The 21,517-nt window shown below is 39.4% G+C and overlaps 1 protein-coding gene across 6 annotated transcripts in view; it reads left to right on the forward strand.

Moving 5' to 3' along the window:
* SBF2 (SET binding factor 2) overlaps window positions 1-21,517 on the forward strand; it is a 231,823-nt gene that overhangs the window by 24,730 nt on the left and 185,576 nt on the right. For 4 of the 6 annotated variants that reach the window (XM_015631151.3, XM_015631153.3, XM_015631155.3 and 1 more), the window contains exon 2: window positions 20,263-20,351. In XM_015631151.3, the coding sequence (XP_015486637.1) occupies window positions 20,263-20,351 (89 nt within the window). The remainder of the gene's footprint in view (window positions 1-20,262; window positions 20,352-21,517) is intronic. The other 2 variants (XM_015631152.3, XM_015631154.3) reach the window with 1 other exon arrangement.

Raw genomic sequence — 21,517 nt, forward strand, 5'->3', positions numbered from 1 at the left:
TTTTTTCCCTGAAAACCTGTGAGCTGAACAATGTGCAGTCAGCTTGTGTACCTTTCTCCCACGTTCATAGCCTTCCTTTTGTTTCTCCATGCTCTGCCAGGATGTTCAGGATGCAGCCCTTTAGATGTAGAGCTGTTCCTTAGTAGGTGTGAGATTTGAGTTTGCTCTTGCTAGATGGTGTCAAGGAGCACAGCAGCAGCCTCTGCTGCCCTCTCCTGCTGTGCTTTCTGGCTCGTGTGCTTGGAAAAGTCAGTGACTTTCAGGATGGAGCCAGGACAAAATGGGCTTCTAGCTTTGGAAACTGATAGGGTAGAGAGTTCCATGCACTCTGATGTTCTTCTATGAAACAGAAGTATTTATAGCTTAATGCAGGTTCCCCAGCCTCCTCCTCTGTGTGAATTGTGGGCTGGGGAGAAAGTCCTCAAACATGTTACTTAAATTACCATGAAGACCATGTGAAATTCTCAGGGTAGTTGTCATGGTGGTGTAGTTTCTGGCAATTCAAGTAATCTTGCATGGTCAGGGACTTATATCTTTTTGTATCCATGGGTCACAGGTAGTAAAAAACCATCTAAAATATATTAATGAAAAGAGATACTGAGTATATAAGTTTGTAATTTGTGTGATCTAGTTGATGTTTGACCAGATTCAGGCTAGATTAACAGTTTTATTTTCATTTTTAAAAAGCCATACTCTATAATTTCATAAAATGTTTGCATATCTGGATATGCAATAATAAGGAAATAAGGATGATTTTATTTATTGAAAGGTTTGAAAGTGAAAATTCTACATAAAAATATATAATAAGATATAAAAACCTCTATGGTAATTCCTTCTCTAGGAATTAATTGCTCTGAGGATAGTTGGTGAAAGCACTAAGGAAGGGATTAAAAGTGTCATGGAATAAGAGCCATGTGGGATTTTGTATGTATGCCATTAAATGGTTTGACAGTATTTTAAGGGCTCCTGTTTTGGATAGCAAATAGAAAAACAGTTTGGAGAGAGTGTTTGAAAACTCATTTAATTGAGCATTGTATAAATATGGACTGAAAACAACTGGGACTTGGATGACATTGCACAGGACAAAGAGTACTTAAAGCACAGAGCTCTGTGGTAAAAAGTGTTTACTTCAGAAAGCTTGGGCTGCCAGTTTGATAATTAAAGTTTAACTGGTGTAAATTGCTGTTACAGAAGTCTCCTTATGGGAAGGTATTACTAGACTCTAACTGCTTAGTGAAACCTTTCTGAATACATGAATCTAAGATGATGAGTATCTGTTTGGTCCTTTTTATACATCTGTCCCAGCCAGCTATATTACAAAATGTTTTATTTATCCAGCATACTTTTGGCTTTCAAGTTCTGGTACAAGAGGCTGCAGCACACTTTGCTAATTCAGAAGGCATGTGTCTTATGTGGAAATTGGTCTGACAATCCTGAAAATAAAAATACCTTGTAAGTTGTTATCTCTCCTCTGGGGAACATTGTAGGTGCATTTATGATGTTATCAGTGGCTTTTGGCAAGTGCTTGACTGAGATCACAGGATCACATTCTTCCCACATTGGAGACAAGTTTGTTTTCCTCTGTGCCACAGGTGATGAGGACTTCTCCAAAGGATTTAGGAAATCTGAGTATTCTACAGTAGGTGTTGAGTCATTAGCTGGGTGTCTAGTGCACACTGATTGACTCTAATTTCCTGAGTCTAATTTGGGTCCAAACTCATTTTAGAAGAAAAGAGTTTCGATGTTTTAAAAGTAAAGCTCGGTATTGTCATGTTTAAGCTGCAGGTGCTTTGCTGTAGTTTGACAGTGCCCGCTGTGTCCAGTTCTGGGCTCCTCAGGACAGGAGACAGAGCTCCTGGAGCAGGTCAGGGGAAGGGAGACAGAACTTGTTTAGGGGCTGGACCATCTGTCTGATGAGGAAAGGCTGAGGGAGCTGGGCCTGTTCAGTCTGGAGAAGAGACACTGAGTGAGAGGGCACCTCGCCAGTGTCTGAGCATGGTCAGAGCATGGACCAGGCTCTGCTTGGTGGTGCTGAGCAGTGGGACAAGAAGCAAGGGCAGAAACTGATGAGCAGGGAATTCCACGTGATCGTAAGGTAGAATTTCACTGTGCACTGACCAAGCACTGGGCCAGGTTGCCCAGAGAGGTTTTGGAGTCTGGCTCACAGGAGATGTTCCAGAACCGTCTGGACTCAGTCCTGTGCCGTGTGCTCTGGGATGCTCATGCAGGGAGGTTGGATAAGGTGATCAGCTGTAGTCCCTTCCAGCCTGTCCCATCCTGTGATTCTGTGACAGCATTTGGTAAGTCTAGGACAACCCTGAAACTGAAAAAAATCCACACTGAATTAAGGTTATAATGTGTGAGGAAGGATATCTTGGAATAGTTCAATGTGGCACTTGCAGCATGCACAGGAATTCTTGCCTCTTTACATTTGTGCTGATCTGGAAGGATACATTTAAGAGCAGTTGGAAGTAATTTGGCAACTTGATGCTCAGACTGTACTACACATGCAAATCCCACAGGATTTAAAGGTTTTTAGGGCTCTTGCACTTCAATATCCTTTTGCATGTGGTGGCAGGGCTGGATAATAGCACATTTCTTGAGTTTGGAGGTGACATATTAAAAACAGTGGTGCCTGTAGCCCCAGGAGGTCTTCAGTGAGAAGGTTCTAGGGCAGGAATCTGTGAAACAATGCCATACTAATTTGCTTTGATTTTGATTTTAGTGCTTTAAAAACCAGAAGTGCCACTTCCAAATGAGGATTTATAGTGGAGTTTCAGTTTTGTGATAGAGATCTGAATAAAAGCAACTGAATACATTCTAATGTAAGTGGTTCTGGGTAATGATCCGGAACACTTCCTTAACATTTCTGTGGAGTGCTATGACTGTCATATGTGCTGAATCCAGTTAATTGCAGTAATTGTTGACTTGTACACATAGACACTCATGAATGGCCTAAAGATGAGACAGAACGTGTGCTAGAGGCAGAGCCAGTAGTGGGATTGGATACGGTACTTTGTCTGCAGACAATGAATGCTATTTTATTTGTTTGTTTGTAGGTAGCATAATTTTAATAGTAACAAGTGTGGTGTGTCACAGTTCTTCACCATTTTGCAATATGTGCATATGGGTTAGATACAAAAATGAAGCAATCCTTGCTTTTCCTAGTCATTAATCATTTGTGGTACTCTTGTGTTTTTTTTTCAGTGTGTTTGGACTAACAGTTTAGAGTTTTAAGATGATTCTAGCCTAAGTCAATGCTCTTCATATACAGGTAATTCCTATTTCTGGAGGAGTTTTATGATGAGTTTTTCCACAGTTGAACTCCTGTCCAGTGATTTTCCTTTGAAACAGTTGCAATTTTCATTTAGGGAGGTAAGAGTGGAGTCTTGGCTTTGGTTTCTTTCCTAGCTTTTTTTTTCCCCTCAGTTTTCTTTTTCTTTTTTTTATTTTTTTTAAAGAATTCTCTGTAGTGATTACGGCTTGTCACTGATAGATAGGCAGCTCTCCCAAATTAAATATTTAAGGTTTAGTCATGTTTAGTCATGTAAAGCAGATATTGCTGGAGTGTGCCAGAAGGAAAGGACTTACTCTGATACATCTGGTTCTGTTTCAGGATTGAAATTCTTGTAGGGTTCAAAAATGAGAACAAAAGGTAACAGAGAACACCAGTACAGAACAGTTTTCCCTGGTTGTAACTTTTTGTCCTTTATTCCAGGGGGGTAAAAATCCTCTTGGGCACAGTTGATAAAATTTTTTTTCAGCGTAGAAGGAGGGCTTCTTCAGACTTTTAATAATAGTATCTTTTTAATAATACATTTTTCATTTTAAGTTCCATAGAATTTGTAGTTCTGTGTGGCTCATATTTGAACACACCACTTGCAAACTTGAGAAAGGGGAATATTTTCCTTTTGCAGGCACTGTAGATGGAACATTCATTCTCCGTGCATGGAGAATGAGAAAACACGTGGACACATTAGCTGGAATGCATCTGGCACAGCTCTTCCTTGGGGAGATGGAGTGTTCCATAGCTGTGAGTTGTTTTCTTTTCAGAGTGGCAAAAAGTTGTTCCATATTTGTTCTTTTTCCAAGATGTTCTGGCTTCCCAAATTCTTTTGCGACTTGACTGATTTCATCTTGTACTCCACGTGTGTTGTGTCCCTATTACCACAGAGATGGAGGTGTCAAGATACTCCACCATTCATCTTCCATTAAAACAAAAGTGGCTAAGATCTTTACTTTGGAAGATTTTCTTCTTGAAGGGCCTGTTGATGTCACAAGTTGACACCACCTAAACTCAGAGCCTTTAGCAGTGTCCTTAGTGGCAGGTGAGTTTTTGTCAGCCAGCTCCTTTGGTGCTGCTGTCCTAACGAGTCCATTTTGAGGATATTCCCTCTCTGTCTACATGATAAATTTAACAACTGCTCAGTATTGGATTATTCAGTAAAATCCAGAGAGACAAAGTTAATTTATGCTCAGAGTGCTCTGTTCTTATGTCTTGGAGGGCATGGCTGCTTGTGGCAGGGAAATGGAAGTAAGAAGCCAGAATTGTGACAGTAGCAGTTGTGCTCCTTCCCTGTGAGTTCTGGATATGCCTCCACAAGACTTGTGTTCCTTTTCTGTGCCTACAGACCAGGCATTCAGCCAGTGCACATTTGTATAATACACTTTCACAAAGAAAAAGAGTAAAACTTTACTTTAAGCAGGTTTATCTTTACTTTTGCAATGAGAATTCCTCACCTTCATGGAGTTAATATCTCAGAACCTTTCCAGTCGTCAGTGTCTGTCAGAACCATTATTTTATTCTTGGGAGAGGTGTACCATGGTGATGAAACTTGCTTAAATAAATAGAGGATCCTACTGAGGAGGAGTCCCTCGGTGTGGAACTCCTTTGTTTTGTGATCATGTTTTGTTATCTGCCTGCAGCCTGGATGTCATTGCCTGTAAAGGAATTCTGATAAACCTCCTGAATCTTCTCCTGGCCAGTGGCTAAGCCCCCACCCAGGTGTTCCTCAATCCTCTACAGCAATACTGGGGAGAGAATCAAAAGGGCAGAAGTGAGGAAAAGCTTTGTGAGAAACAAAGAAGGCCTTGATGCTGTGCAAGCACTGCTGAGTGATGGCTCAAAGTTTGGTTTAATACCAGCACTGTCATATATCTAAAAGACATCACCATTCAGGCTGTTTTGAAGGAAATTCACTTCATTGAAGCTATACCCAGTACATTCTGTCCCTGAAAATCTCAAATTTTGTTACTTCGTTGCTCACAGAGTAAGTGGGGAATACCTGTTGTTCTTTAAGGAAGTGAACACTTGCTTTAATCCTTCTTCTTAGCTAAACCTTCCAGGTTCAGAATCATTTGCAGCACGAGGCTGATTTCAGCAAAGGCATTTGTTCCTTTGCCTCAGTGCAGTTGAGCTGTCAGATTATTTCACGCTGCTTTCCTGAAGTGACCAAGCTGTTCCTCTTTGACTTCCTGCCTACTGAAACCAGACAGAATTACTTCTTCTTCCAAGCTGTCTTCAGGGTGTTTCTTCAGGAGCTGTTAAGAGACCTAGATGATACTGGTCTGTGGAGTTAGCTGTTGTGCAAAAGCTCAAACACTGGCCCAATGCAAGTTGTGGAGTAACTGGATGTGTTCTTGATTTCTGAGTGAGGGGAGGTCTATTTCCTGTAAAACTGATACCAGTCTGTAAGTTTGGTTCTGTGATTGCATACTCAGCTAACCACTATGGTAAATCAGTATGTTCTCCTTCTAAAATAGATGACCCATTTATCTTATGTGACTCATTGCACCAAGTGTTACCTCAGATGACTTGAAGTGTTTGGAATTGTTCTGTGTCCTTCTGGCAAGCATTCCTTTGGTGAGTGGGTCAACATTGTTCTGATTTGTTGTGATAATACTGTTCAGCACTTCCCTGAATCCTCCAAAAAAGTGACATCACATGTGTTTTGTGACAGTTGGGAAGCTCATTTTCAGCAATGTTGTGCAAGGTCTCTGGTCTTGGAAGAGACATTTTGCATCAGTGTTGTGGGGCTGTGAGCTCTTGGAAATGGGTGGGCAACCTCACTGCCTAATACCAGATTGACATAATGAATAAATAACCAGGTAACATAATGCAGTCATTTTTCTTTTAATAAGCAAATTGGGTTTTGGGATAGGTACATGGAAATTCGCTTGCCAGCGATTCACCCAAGTGAAGCTTCACACTCTAATATGTAAATTTGAAATTGTTCCTGAACCATGAGCAGCAGATTCTAATTAAAATATAGAATGTGGGGTATCAATCTGTTTTTCTTCCTACAGCAACTGGAGCCTCTTCTGCTCCTTAATGAGTTTGCAGCCAAACTTTCTTGGATATACTCCCAGTTACATCAGGGTGTCTGGCCATATTTATGTTCTGGTTCCACTGTTGCAAATCTTTCTAGCCCAAGGAAAGACTGTGTATGTCACTGTTAGACCATGTCTTTTTATATAGCTGATAGGTGAGAAAATTTTGATATTTAGACCTTCTGCTATTTTTGTTTTGTGTGAAAGAGTAGAGAAAATTCAAGGGCTTGCTTAGCCTTGAGGTCTTTCACATGTATTTATGTACCTTATTTTTCAAGACTGGTTGAATGCATTTCTTGCTGTATGTTAGAATGTTCTCCAGACTTCAGTGACATGGTATTCAGCACTGCATGAGCACTGCTTAGGTTCTGGTTTTTGGTAAGTAAACTTCCTGTAGAGTTATTCCATCTCTGTTGTTTCCTGATATTATGTGTGGAGTGTAGAAGGCTCTTCCAGTCCCAGTAGTCTGCCTTATTCTGTGTCAGGTAACTGAATTGTGAGGCTTTCTGTAAGTTAGAATTCATATTGGGCATTTAATTTACATCCTGCTAGGAATTCAGAGGCATGTAAAATTGTTCCTGGCTGATGTTTTCTTCAAAACTACTGCATAACCAAAAATGCTATTGGAGAATCACCATGAGAGCCTGTCATAACACTGAATTCTTTGCAGCTTCTATATGTGACCTACATAAGAAAACCACAAAACTAAAGAGAATTTTATGTTAAGGAAGCTCTGTTATTTGGCCACAGTTGAGAGCAGGTTATGGCAGGAATGGTTTTCTGTGGCAATAGTACTAATTAATAAAAATGGTTTTTGTAGGAATTTATCAGCATGGGGACACAGGGACTTCAACCCTTAGTGGAGATACTGCAGTTGGACATAAGTTGCTGTAGTGCTGTCATTTTTGGTGTTCAGTAGTTAATCTTTCACTGAATATAACATGGGGATGTCCCTGTTTTGACAGTTCATCTGTCTTTGGCCAGAAGTGTTGTGACACTGTGATGGAAAGTATTTTGTAAATTGAAACATTAATTTTGTGTTCTGACATCTGGCACAAAGAAAATGTCATTTGAGAGCAGCTGTTAGGCTGAAGAAAAATTAGTAGTCAAACACTTGAAAATTAAAGTTTCTCTTTAAATATGATGGTCCAAGATAATGATGCATTCAGTAGGCAAAAAAAAAAAAAAGAAAAGTGGGAGTGATGGGCTATTAGCTTCTGTCTCTGTGAGTCATCTGTGACAGAAGAGCCTCATGGACGCTTTTTCTTACACCTCACCACGTGGCCAAAGCTGGATCAGTCCCAGTTTTCTGTCCTGAGGTTCAGGGCTGCATCTGCAGTTGGTGTGGGATAGGTATGAACTGTAGTAGTAGATGATATAGGTTTATATATATTAATATAATTTATATATACTTTACCAGAAGTAAAATGTTTCAGACCTGAAGCTGATATATTTCTGTTCCTGTAGCAAAAAACAAATTCAGTAACCATTGCTGGATCTCTGTGTGCATGTTCTGGTGCAATTTAACTAAAAGGATCTCACCTATTAAAGTTTGTAAGGTCAAGCTAATTTGGGGAAAATGAAAGCTGAGGGATGTTATCTGATAGTTCCTTCCTACTTACGAGTACCTAAATTCTGCATATTAAATCTGAACCTTAGATTTTTTCTTCTGTTACTTTCTGGATTTAAAACCACACATTCTTCCATTCCTTTCTCTTGACTCAAGAATCACAGAATCCTGGCATGGTTTGAGTTGGAAGAGACCTTAAAGGTTGTCTATTTGCAATACTACCACCACAGACAGGGACAGTTTCCACTCTCCACCAGGTTTCTTAAAGTCCCATCCAGCCTGGCCTTGAACACTTCCAGGGATGGGGCATCACAGCTTCTCTGGGTAACCTATTTCACCATCCTCACAGTAAAGAATTTCTAATTATCTAATTAAACCTGCTCTCTTTCAGTTTAAGGCTATTCCCCCATGGCCTGTCACTACATGCACTTGTGAAAGGTCCCTCTCCAGCTCTCCTTTGGATACTGGAAGGTGCTGTAAGGTCTCCCTGGAGCCTTCTCTTCTCCAGGCTGAGCAGCCCCAGCTCTGTCTCCATGGGAGAGGTGCTCTGGCCCTCTGAGCTCTTTTGTGGCCTCTGGACTCGCTCCAACAGGTCCATGTCCTTATGTTGAGAGCTGGATGCTGTATTCCAGCTGGGATCTCAGGAGAGCAGAAGAGAGGAGCAGGTTCACCTCCTGTCACCTGCCATCCTCTCTCCTTTTAATGCAGCCCAGGACACGTTTGGCTCTCGGGGCTGCGAGTGCACATTGCTGGGTCACGTTGAGCTTCCCATCAATCAACACTGCCAAGTCCTTTCTCCTCAGGGCAGCCCTCAGTCCATTCTCTGCCCACTTTGTGTTTGTGCTTGGAATTGTATGTATTCAGTTTAAAATGGGAAAAAAGATGTCTGCTTTGTAGCAAAGATTTGTCTTCAAAAACAGAGTATCTTCTGGTGCAAATACGTGAACTTGGTATAGGTAGAAATGTCTTCTGGTGCTGTGCTTGCTTTTCCTCATGGGATGGAAAAAGTCTTTCCAGAATCATCTTTTTGTCTCTCAGGACTGTGTTCTCTGCTCACTTGTCATGGGTCTGTGTTCTGGTGAGCCCTACGTTGAAATGCAGTTATCAGCCAGCTCTGGGAAGTGCTTTGCTTACTCTTTTGCAACATTGCATTCCCTGTTAATTAGATATATCCGACTCTCTGGTGCCTTTGAAACAAGTCAACGCTTGAGAAGACACATTTGGTCTTGTACAGTGACAGTTTTTCTCATCAGCAGAATTTTCAGGTGATAATTCACACTGGTAATCTAATTTTATCTTTTTTCAGAGGTAGAATGTGGTAAGGATAAGATTCTTCTTGCAATCTGAGTATTTACATGTAGTCCTTCTGTCAGGGTCTAAATAATATACAAGCCATTGTAGTTTTTCAAGCAGAAAATATTTGTGCTCTACTTAGCGATTGTTAACAGGGAAAGTGTGTCCATTTTACATAGATTTTGAGAAGCTGTTTGCTCGTCATTGTTTCCAGTTTTTATTTTGAGACACAGTAGGCATGAAAACCTTGTCTTTCCTTTTGGAATGATCTTTCCAATCACTTTTTATGAGACATTTCGTTTCAGAGCTCTTTACTTTTTGACTGTATTTGAACTCTGTGATGTTCTCCCTCAAACACAACCACCTGTTCAGACCATTGGATACAAATGTGAGCTTCAGGGGAAGTCTCATTGTTTGCCTTAGAAAAATGTTTTTATCCAAGAGTTTACATGTCATTTACAACACAAGACCCAACCCCAAACTTTGTGTATAATTTTCCCCTCTGTGTAATTTAATTTACTAGTAATTTAGTCTCCCAAACAGACCAAATCTAATATTTTTCTGTTGGCATATACATCAGTTTTGGAAGAACTTGTTGAACTCGAGGCACTGTCTCTGTAAAATAATTGTTCCTTACTGTAATCTTAGAACAAGCAACAGAAATATAAGTGTGATGGTGGACTGAATTGAATAGCAACAGAGTGATGCATTTCATGGTTTGTATTTTTTATTTATTGGAAGTATGTTTATAGCTGAGAGCTGAAGGGAGTGGAGAGAAGCTGGTGAAGATAGCCTGTTAGAGCAGAGGAGCTCAGGGTCAGGAGATGCTGAGGGTTTTTGGGAGGAAGGCAGAGCCAGGAGTAGAACTGTGCAAGTATTCAAAGCTTACAGTGCAGTAATAATGGTGTTGCACACTGGACTGCTGTGGAGCAGAGGTTACAGAGACAGGAAGAATTGATCAGAGCCATAGACTGAGATTCTGGGAGGGATCAAAACCTTTAGAAATCCAGGTGTCAGTAGCTTGGTGCTCACAGTGTGGCTTTTTTTTCCTCCTCTCATCCAGATTTCTTTTTTTTGGTAGTTTTTATAACTTTGTTTTTTGACTTTTTTTTTTTCCCCCTCTTAGTTTAAATTTTTATTGATCAATTTTTAAAATTAAGATCGAACCACAGTATTAGGAAGCTTCTTCAGGCTTTTTGTAGAGGATTTAGTCTGCAACTTTCCTGTATTCTGTAGGCCCTGAAAGGGGTTATAAAAATTGAAAGGGGTAATTTCCTGATAAGATCTATGGGTTTTCCAAATGAATAATTTATTATGGTACTGTCGATGGCACTTCAAATGAAATTACTTTAAGCCTAATTTCAGTTTTTACTTTGTCATGTGACTCTCATTTTCCAGGATGTCATAAGAAGGAATATCTGTGTTGGCTTTATGACCTTGTTTATCAGTGTTCACACAAGTGTGAGTGAGGAGGGTTTAAAAAAAAACCCCAAACCATATTATTATCAACATATTAACATATATTATTTACATTTTCAATAGAACACAGTAGCATATTTGCATATTCAATTGAGTGTGCCAGAATTTTGTTTAGTGTCATTATCTATATTGTGCCGCTCACAGATCTAATTATGACTTTTTCTGGCTATCAGAATCAAACATGATTAGACACTTCCAGATGTTATTTTTTGTATCTGAACAAAGAGTGTACAGTCAATAAAATGATAAATGTGGGATTCCCACCCCATGGTCCCAGATTATCTCTGTATACTCTGCTCCTTGGAAAAAAATTACATAATATTACATAATATTACATAATAGGAAAAAAACCCCAAACCGTAGTAGAAGATAAAATGTGACTGTGCTTAAATAGTAAACTAAATGTTTTAACATCTTTAGGGTATGTTTTAAGTATTGCATTTAGACTTGAATCTTCATATTCAGGAATCCTGTAAATAAATACTGATACAGAAGTCTTCTTTACCTATTATACTCCTATAAAGTGATTTAGAAAGGTAAGTTTTAGCATATGAATTTTCTAAGAGAAAATGTAGAAAATCTTTTCGTGAAACAGTTTCTTTGCTGAATTTTAGAGTATGAATAATTTTTCTTTCTACTCCAGAAAATCAGATTACAGTAACAGCTACTTACATCTCTGGACTGTAAATATCTGAAATCTAATTCTAACCTTGCCATCTGTGTTTGGCTAAAAAAAAATAACCATTTAAAAAAAAAAAACATACAAAAAGTAAAAAAAATATATAAGAGAAGTATTTGTATTTGCACAAGCTGTTTTTTTTTAATGTATTCAAATTTTATATACTGAAATGGGTGTGATTAAATATTGAAAATGTAAAATTGTTTTGGTAAAATTAGAATCTTACAGTTATGTTCAGGAAACTTCAAAGTGGAGCTTTTTTTTATTCATTTGATGTATCAGTTAAAGATAATTCCAGAGGATGGTTGTAGAAGGAAGATAACTTATTGAAAACAGTAATCATATTTAGTAAATAGGACAGAGTTATTTTTAAAGCTGGGCAAGTAAACACAATTTTTTAGAACTGAGAAGCTGCCTACATTTATTTACTTGTTTGTTTGTTTATTTTTAAACATGTAAGACATTGATTCAGAGTACAAAGCTGAGTATGGTTTTGGCATCCTGATTTTTATACCTTCCTTGGAAATAAATAACAAATATTTTCTCCAAGACAGTTGGGAAGTATTTTTCAGTTCGGCGTGTTCAAAAGAGTGTTTGTTTAATACAGAGTGTTTATTTTGAAGTCTGATCTTCCCTTCCTATGCAGAAGCTGGCAAAAGTGATTTGTTTGCAAACAAGAAGGGGAATTGTCAACGAGCAGGAAACTTTCTCCCTGCCAGCTGCCTAAGCTTTTTTCCAATTTCTTGAATATTATGCCAACCATTGGGTCGGGAGTTACTTGAAAATGATTTAACATTCATTGTTGTTTTCTTTTCTGTTATTTTTTTTAAGGCTTTTGCAAAACCACGTTACTGTCCACCCAGCAAAAATGCAGTGTTTGTCCAGGAACGCGTTACATCCCAAACTTCTGTCTGGAGGGAAGAGTCCTGAGGTGCAGCTGTTCCAGCCAAGCTGCATTAACTGTATCAGTAACTTAAAATACAGTGGGAATTGCAGTCCTGGTGGAAAGTGGAGGATGTTGTTATGAAGGGGTTCTTCAGGAACAGCTGGCACTTTGATAGGTGTAGGCCAGAAAAGCTTTTTAAAGGACAGCTCGTGCTGTTGCAGAAGTTCCCACACCAGCTCTTAAAGATGAGAAATGCAACAGCAGCAAAGAGCTTTTACAGAAATTTGGGAAGTGTCAGTGAGTTCATTGCTGCTGGTCACTAAGGTTTTGTTCTCAAACGTGCCTTTCAGCACGAGGCAGCACTTTGCATGAGGGTTTTCCAAGGATAACACTGAATTTGTGGCATTTGGCACGTTCCTTCAGAAGGGTTTGATGCTGGTGGAGTCTTGGCTGACCAGATCCCTGTGTGCACCCAGCCAGTGCTGCTGTGCTGTATCACACTCAGCATTACAACAGCCTCTAACCTGTGGGGATGATTGTAACATCCCTATTCATTCCCTCTTCTTCCTCCTCAATCTGCTTCCCCTTTTCTCCATTTCCTTCCTCTTCTGCTTTTTATGGTATTTATCTGTTTTTGTTTCACTTGGCACTGATACAGCTTCAGTGGATGAAGTTCATCCCTAAATGTGAATTTCTCCTAGAAGATCTGTTTTAGAGGTTTCCTGAGTACCAGTGGCTAACCTCCTTTCAGCAGAAACCAACTGATTTAGTGGAGTGAGATATGGCATATTTTGCCATATTCCCCCTTTACCTTAATTAAAATACAGGCTAGAATATTTTCCCTCCTTTATTTACAAAGCATAGAAATGATTTCTGATAGCCAGGAGCAAGGAAAATGTTGGCCTGCCTAGAAGAATATCTATTGCAATGGGGGGAAGGATGATCCTGCAAGTAATGTGCCAAACTATGATTTGGGTGGTAATGACTGAGCTTGTTTCTTGTACATCCCTTTCTTTGTGCACAGCAAATTGCAAAAGTACAAAAATCAAATAAATACCAAGACATTCAGGATTTTGGACCATCCCAAGTATTTCAGGTAGTCCTGACTGCACTGCCAGTACATCTGGGGGAAGATGGAAATGCTACTTTTTTATTTTTTTTCCTGCTAAGTTCAACAAATTTTTCCTGTTTACAAAGAAAAGAGCCCGAGGATCGCCTTATCCCATTATTTGTTGCATCCTTGATAATATGGCAAGCCTCCAGAACGTCTGTCTTTCAAATTCCCGGGATTGTTGTGTGCATCTCTTTGACCTGGTTAAGATGAACTGACTCTGAGTTGTGCCAGTTGTACAAAGAGTGTCTGTGGTCATTTTGGGAAGCCCGTCTTCATTCCATCTTCCTAAAAGTACCAGCATCTTGTTTAACCTTTTGTGGCTTTTAGGCTGCAATAAAGTCTTTATTCTCTTGAATAAATCAGAATTAAATGGTCTTTATGTAAACTTCCCTGTCCAGGCTACTTCAGACTTTAAGATGCACATGGCCTGTGATGTGCTGGTGGGGGTTGGGTAGATTTTCCCAGAATTTCATGTATTTTAGGCCTATCAAAGAAACATTTTTCTTTCTAGGTGTTTAATATTAGCTCTCCTTTGGCTTCTTGTTCTCTTTCCTTTCAGCACTGATTTCTGTATATGGGTTGAGTTAAAATGGGGATATCTTCTGTAGTATTTTTTGTCTTCTGGCATCAAGATTCCTGTAGTGATGTTTATAAAGGTGCAGGGAGGCCTCAGGTACGTTTCTGTTCCCAAGATGGAACATGAGTTGTTTTCGTGCTTCCATGAAAAGCATTCCCAAAACACCTTAAAGTGACAAGAATCCCGAATAGTTTAAAATTTCTGCGAGGTTCAAGTTAAGAACCTTTATATGAAAAGAATTTTACTTCAGAGCAGATTTTAGTGGTGTCTTTAGCACTAGGTCCTATTTTGAAAAGGATCAGAGGTACTGTGCTCTGCCACCTGCCTGTGCATCCTTCACACTGACAGTGTGTTCCTAACTCTGAGCATGTAAAGTTGTCCTTCTGAATACTTGAAATTATTTCTTACCTTTCCATTACCTTTACATCTACAATGGTAGTTTCAAACTAATTTCCATGGCATAACTACTCATGTTTTTTGTGATCTGTTGTGTGTTTCTTCTTCAGGCCTGAAAATCATACCTTTTGTAACAGGTCACCAAAGTGCTTCCATTCAAAGCTCTGCATGTTAACAATACTTAGTCCTCAAATGCATTTTTATCAGGGGTTTGTAAATGAAAAGACAGAGTTTATCACAGTCCTCATTAATTTGGAATGTAAGTTGCATTAACAGCTCGCTTCTGGAATTTCAAGGGCGAGCAAGAGATGGCATGTGACCTTTCATGGGGAAAGATTTATATAAGAAGGGAGTTTAGGGGACTAGGGTTCAGGAACCAGCAAATTATGCCAGAATTTTAATGTGTTGCATGTTTGTACTGTTTAAAGAAAAAGATGGGAAAAGGAGAAGGAGAAAGAGGGCAAATCAGAAGAAGTTAGCTGGGGAGAAAAGTTGCTTTTCCCTTAGTAGCTTAAGGTGTAGACTGCTTGTTCAGAATTCTTAAAGGCTGAAATTTGGGGTTTGGTCTTGGCAATTCACTTTATGTATGTACTATACATGGGCAAGAATGTAATGTCTAAAAATTTGAAGCCTAATTTATTTTGTGATCAGCTGTTATTCTTAATGGATTAAAGAGTTAAGCCCTCTTTAAAGGTAGAAAAACTATTGGACGAGGATGGTAATGATTATTTTAACCCGGCACCTTTAATGAAAATGAAAATGCAATTCATTGCTGTAGGTGCCAAATTCCAGTTTTGAAAAATGGCTGCAATGTTTGTTACAACTCTTGTAGTTCACTTTATGTGACAAAACTGTACTGAAAAATTAAAGAAAAAAATTGCAAAATGCTTCAGTTGAAATATAGGAATCGTTTTGATTTTGTAGGAATGACTATTAAGATAACAATATGAATATTAAGATAACAATAGTAATGTTTAATAGTAATAATAATAATAACAATAACAACAACAACAATAATAATAGTAATAAATATCAGTAGTTTTGTTGGAAATATGTCTGTTGTTACTGCCAGGCATGTTTTGTATATATAATCAATAATGAGAGCAATTCCTGTTTTATGTGGAGCACACTATTAATGTGCAGTGATTACCCATGCTCTGCTCACATACACAAATACTGCATTAAGTAGATTGTTGTCTGATTGATGTGCATCTGAGTTTAAGTGGTTTCAAAAACCTCCAGAAGCTTCTGTCTGATTGGTCTGAATTCTGTGTGCAGTGGTGTTTTCCCATGTGCTTTCCCCCATGTTTTTGGGCAGCTTGCAAATTATTCGAAAGGATACCAAGAGACAAACATCCTTTCATTGATGATACAGGGGTTCCTCCTGGTGCCTGTGCCTGTCTGAAGCCATTGACACTGAAGTGAACTATTTTTCCAGTTTAAAAGCAAGGTTAGTGTTAATGAGTGACAGTTCACGGAATCATTTAGGTTGGAAAAGACCTGTGAGATCATCAAGTGCTCTGACCCAACACCACGATGCCAACCAGACCATGGCACTGAGTGCCACATCCAGTCATTCCCTGAACACCTGCAGGGATGGTGACACCACCACCTCCCTGGGCAGCCCCTTCCAGTGTCTAATCATGTCTTCCATGAAGGAATTCTTCCTAATGTTCTTAAAACCTCTGAAATTTTGGTAGGTCTGTAAAGCAGATACTGTCAGGCGCTATCTGAGGAAGCTGCTACTGGTGTTCACTGTGTGCATGTTTTTAATGTGGTGTCACATTTATTTAATTAGCTTTAGTTAATAGGAGTTCCACCAGCATACTGAGAGAATGTCCTTTTAGTGTTAAGAATGAAAAAAAGGGGGTTAAAAGAAGACTAGATACAGAGTGAAGGGAATGTGGTCAAAATCTGAATGATTATTAATTGGAAAATCTGAATCACCTTTTTAATTTTTTTTCTTCATGTGGTGTCAGTGTTTTTGTGAAGTTATCAGCAGCATATATTGAAACAAGTGATAGTTCTTGAAATCCCATGATTTAATATTTCTTTGTTTCTTCCTAAAGCTGTCAAGAATGCAAATTCACTTGGGTGTTGAGTTGCAGCCACCTGTTGAATAATCTCTTATCTTCAGACACAACTGCTCTGCTGAAAGTTGGATGATTTAATGAAAGTCAGCTGAAGGCAGATAGTGTCCACACCTCCTCACCCCAAACCACGGGATTTAGGGACTTACTGCAATTCTGCTGTTATTTTGCTGGTTGGATTGAAAAATGTCAACAGGGAATCAACAGTAATTGCATTATAAAGTATTGGAAAAATGTGGTGAGCATACGGTACTGGATTGGGTTTATTATTAAAGGAAGTGCAGCTGCTGGGTCTTCTCTTGCACAGGAGATTTGTTCAAGTGCTCTGGGGCTAAGCTTTTCACAAAGAAAGCAACTTCTTTGTAACTGAAAAGAATAATTTTATTTATTTTTCAAATTTATCAAATTACAATGAATTCTACCTCATAATTGCAAACCTAGAAAACTCAGAGATCCTGAAGAATTGCCCTATATTTGAAAGAGTTCAGATTCATTTAAAAAAGCAAAACCAACAGTCCCTCTCCAAGCCAAAACAAATTTTAGTGGGATGAAAAGAGTGTTTCCTACCTATCTGTATTGTATTCAACTTAAGAAATCATGTGAAATAGTTAGATTTTATGCATTATAAGTAGATTTCTAAATCTGTATCACAGGACTTTTCTGTGGAGGAATTAACAGTGTTTTTTTTGTTGGTGTTCTGTTTTTATTGTTTTACTTCTATTTACTCCTATGGATGTGAATACCTTTCTAATGCTTATATCTTGAACACAGAACTATTCACTTTCCTTTTTTTCCCTTTAAAATGTTGCATTTCTGTGATATATCCTTCATGCACTGTTACATGAACTTCTTGAAAATTTTAGTCTTTGTGTTTAAGTTGATGGTTTCCTGAAAATTCAGTTTTATTGCTGTGGGCCTTAAGTTTGACTGTTTAATACCTGGAATGTTTGTGAGCTGTTCTGAAAAGGATCCTTTTCTAAAATTCTTGAGAACTTGGATACCAAATCAGTTGTGTCTGAAGTAGAAGTAGATAGAAAGCATTTTTGATTTTCCAGTGTTTTCCCAGCAGTGGAAAGAGGCTGGTTCTGGGGACAGAAGGAGGGACGTGTGGCTGCACCGCTTGGAGGGAGGTTCTCCATGGGATGTGTGGAGTGATTTCTCTTTGATCCCAGAGGTGACCTGAACTGCAAGTTCAGGCAGCATAAGAAGTTCATTTTCTGGCTTTCAGAAAATGTTCAGAAGCACATCATTTTCTTCAGGTAGATTCCTATGGAGGTTTAGAATCCTTCTTGAGAGCAAAATGGAATTACTTGCAGTAAACTCTAACACTGGTGGCCAGCCTTAGTGACCTTCTAAGGAAAGCAACCTAAAAACTTGATTACCTTTTGACATCAAGGAGAGAATATTAAAAACTTCTTTTTTAAAAAAATACACATCTCTCAATTCTGAATTTAGAGCTTCCTATACTGTAATGTAGGGAGAGTCTTTGTAGCAGTCAAGTAGAAAGAGAACTAGAAGGATTGATAGCTTCAGAACATGATGAAGTAGAAGACATTTTGAGCTACTTTCCTGGATGTCATTATTTATAAGTGTCGTTGGTAGTGTCAGAGGTTTCAGTCTTTTGTGAACTGGATTCAGAGTCAAAAAGTCACCTGTGTTCCCACAGAGAAGCTTAGGGAGCGTATACATAGCAGGGACTGTGTGCTGCTGTAATTCTTTGGTACTTCCTTTTCCAGGAAATCTGGATATCTCTGTTCTGCTCAGTCCTTCTGCCCTTTCTTGCTGTTGGCCCCTGAGCCCCAGGCTGTGGAGAGTGTTTGTGCTCACTGCTGCCTTGGGTGCATTTCTTTGCTGTCTCTTCTTTGTGCCACCTGCCAGCCCTAGAACAACTGGAGGAAGAGGAGATTTAGCAGAGATAAGACTCAGGATAAGCAGATAACGTGGTAAATTTGACAACAAGGGGAGAAGTTCTGACACTGAGTCGATGAAGGAGCAGCTCCCTTTATGCAGTCACCTACTCCATAGTCACTACTCTCTGCATAAAGGAGTGGAAATGCTTTGATAGAGGCACAAGGGGATCAGTGACTGGTGACCCTGTTCAGTAACTGCAGTCTAATAGAGAGCTCCTTTTCCTTACAAAAACTGCAGTTGTAGCCATGAGTGTATTTGTTCCTCGGCTTCTGGCACATCCTAGCTCTGCCTTCTGAGCATCTCTGCAGTTCTCTATAGGATGATACCTCCTTTGGCTTTTAACTCGCTGATCTCACATGCAGAACTCGTAGGTAACTCTGTGTGACTGCAGTTCATCAGTAGGCTGCCCCTGGGAGTCACAGTGTGTCCTGCTTTGGGGGTAAGATTGCTTTTGGGAGTTTTACTCTTTGTAGTTTGTAGTCCATTGTACCAGGAACATCTGTTCTGAGATGATTCCCAAGAGAGTCAAAGAACCTTAAGTGTAAATATGCAGAAATTGGAGAAAACACTTCTTACTAACCTGTCAGATTGGCTCTGCCTTAACGTCTTGTAAGATGTATTGTGGGTTTTAAGATAGCAGCAAATTGTAAATTAGCAGAAAGCTTAGAGGAAGCCTATCTTTTTTCACTGAAACACTAATTGATGCTAGCAGACTCGAGTTGTGTCAGACTGAAAATGGTTTTTTATGGTAAAGCCAGGAGAGTAATGTATTCATTGCTGCTGCCTGGGTGTCTGCAGAGGAGGTAGCACATATGGACTGCTACTACTGATACATAAATTGGAGTATGATAATATCAGAGTACAGCTTTGAGAATTTGACAAGAAAATGTTTAACAATCTTAATGCTTAATCACAAAATTTGGCGATACAACTTTGGAGAAAAGATGATTCAATTAGATACGATGGGTCAGCTATTAAAAGGTATTTTAAATGGTTGCAAATTTCAACTTTGCCATTGATGGATGGACAGCCTGAAGAATGAGACACCATGGAGAGCAGCCCTGTGGGAAGGGACCTGGGGGTCACTAAAGTTACAGCTTCTTCACGAGAGGAAGAGGAGGGACAGGCTCTGATCTCTTCTCTCTGGTGACCAGTGACAGGACCTGAAGCTGAGCCAGAGGAGGTTTAGGTTGGATATTAGGGGAAGGTTTCTTCAATATTTACTGCAGGATTTCAGAAGGTGAAAAACAAAATTCCTGTTTGTGCATGCATTCCTGTGCCATTCAGGATGATGCAGCGCTGTAACTGTGGTGTATTTGTGGTGTTTCCAAAATTTATCCATAGCACTATTGCTTCCAAAAAAAGGAACATATAAAAGAAGAAGACAGTTGCATCAGAAAATTTATCAGAAATTACCAGCCTTTCTTCACAGCTTTCTGTGAGGAAAACCACTGCTGACTTGTCCAAGGAAACCAGTGAGAAATGCTGGCAAAGAGCTAGTGTGTCCTGGATTGATCAATCGGGGAGTTTTAATCTGCAGATTTATTTCCATCTATAGGCTTCTTTTGGAAGACTGCTTCTTGAGGAACTTTTACTTTCTCTTTAAAATATCACATTATCTATTGTATTAGTCTTTAACTCAGTGCTGTTTGTAGAGAGAGACCAAAATTATCAATAATCATCTGTCATTTTGAAAATGTGCATGAGAGGTAGGGGCTGGATGCAGGTTGTGGCTTCATCTCATGTAGTGTAGATTCCTTGTCTTACTGCTGGAAGATGTTATGATTGTATTTATTATATGACTTGCAAGACACATTTGAGGAGTGTGTTCTGCCTCTTGTGGTGAAAAACTTACTAATATTTGGTATATTTTAAAAATATTCTCAAAAAAACAATTCCACCAGTTTGCCTTTAAGTAACTGAATTTTATCTTTCAGCAGGACCAACAGAAGGTTTGGGAAAAATAATACAAAGATTTCCCCAGAAGGACTGGGAAGACACTCCTTTTCCACAGGGAATAGAGTTGGTAAGTTTACATTACATTCTGCAATTTTTAGGATTTCTTTCATGTGCAATTGGAAGCTATATCTGCCTTCATATAATGATCTGTATTATTTAACCCAGCAGAGAATGGGTAGAAATTAGTGAGCAGAGGGGATAGATTATAGGTTTCAGAACAATAATTTTGGCTAACAGAAGATAATTTGTTTTGCTATGCAGAGCTAAGTAAATATTCCTAGAATATAGAAAATGTCTGCTGCAAATTTATAAACAGTGTGTTTAAAAGAAATGCTTATTTGTGCCCCTGTGTTTTTGTGAGCAGCCTTCAGCTGGCAGATGACTTCTCATTGTGGCGTTCAAATAATTACAAATGGGTATTTGTATAATGTAGATTAAAAAAGAAATGAATATCCCAATAAACTGGATTTATTAAAATGGTCAGCAAGGCTGGTGTGCAGGGATCTATTTTAAACAGAGAATTCCCAAGGTGTTGTTGCTTCTTTCCCTTCCTTGGTCTCTTCTTGTGGGATGCAATGAAAAGATGTCTCTCACTCATCTGGGTCAGGGATTCACTCAACATCTAAAAATCCTGAAGAGGAATGAAGGACTGGGGTCATATTCTGATATGAGGTTTCTGAGAAGTCAGAGTGAAACTTTTACTGTTGTGAACTTAGCAATTTCTGGGACAGGATAAGCTAGAGGAGGAGATGGGCTGTAGGAAATGTTGCAATAGGAGTCTTTGTACTGTGGGGCAAAATCAGCTGCAGAGGACAAAGACACCGCCTCTTCACTGAGTTTATTGCACAGATACAGCAAACAGAGCAGGCTTTTACCAATCTGGTACCTTCCAGGCAACCTTCATCTCCTTGTTCCATGCCATTGCCACGTGCTGTGCCCTCCATGAAGGACAGGAGAGGGGACTCTGGTGTTTGCTGTTCTCCCCCTGATGCAGCAGAGGTGTATTTGCTCCGGCGTACGCGGCTGGGCGCTCGTTTTCTCTGGCTCTGTGGTTTCATTTCTCCACAGCCTGGCATCAGCCTGGGGTTTCAGGGCTTGCTGTGCCCTGACCATTGGGGTGAGCACGATTTCTCCCCCATGTGATGGGGAGTTGCAGCCTCTGTGGTGCACTTGCATAATGCCAGGTTTGGCAATGCCCGGCTCTGCTGAAACGGGGGAAGCTCCGAGGTTCCA

Source organism: Parus major, chromosome 5, assembly GCF_001522545.3.
Source record: "Parus major isolate Abel chromosome 5, Parus_major1.1, whole genome shotgun sequence".
Classification (NCBI taxonomy): domain Eukaryota; kingdom Metazoa; phylum Chordata; class Aves; order Passeriformes; family Paridae; genus Parus; species Parus major.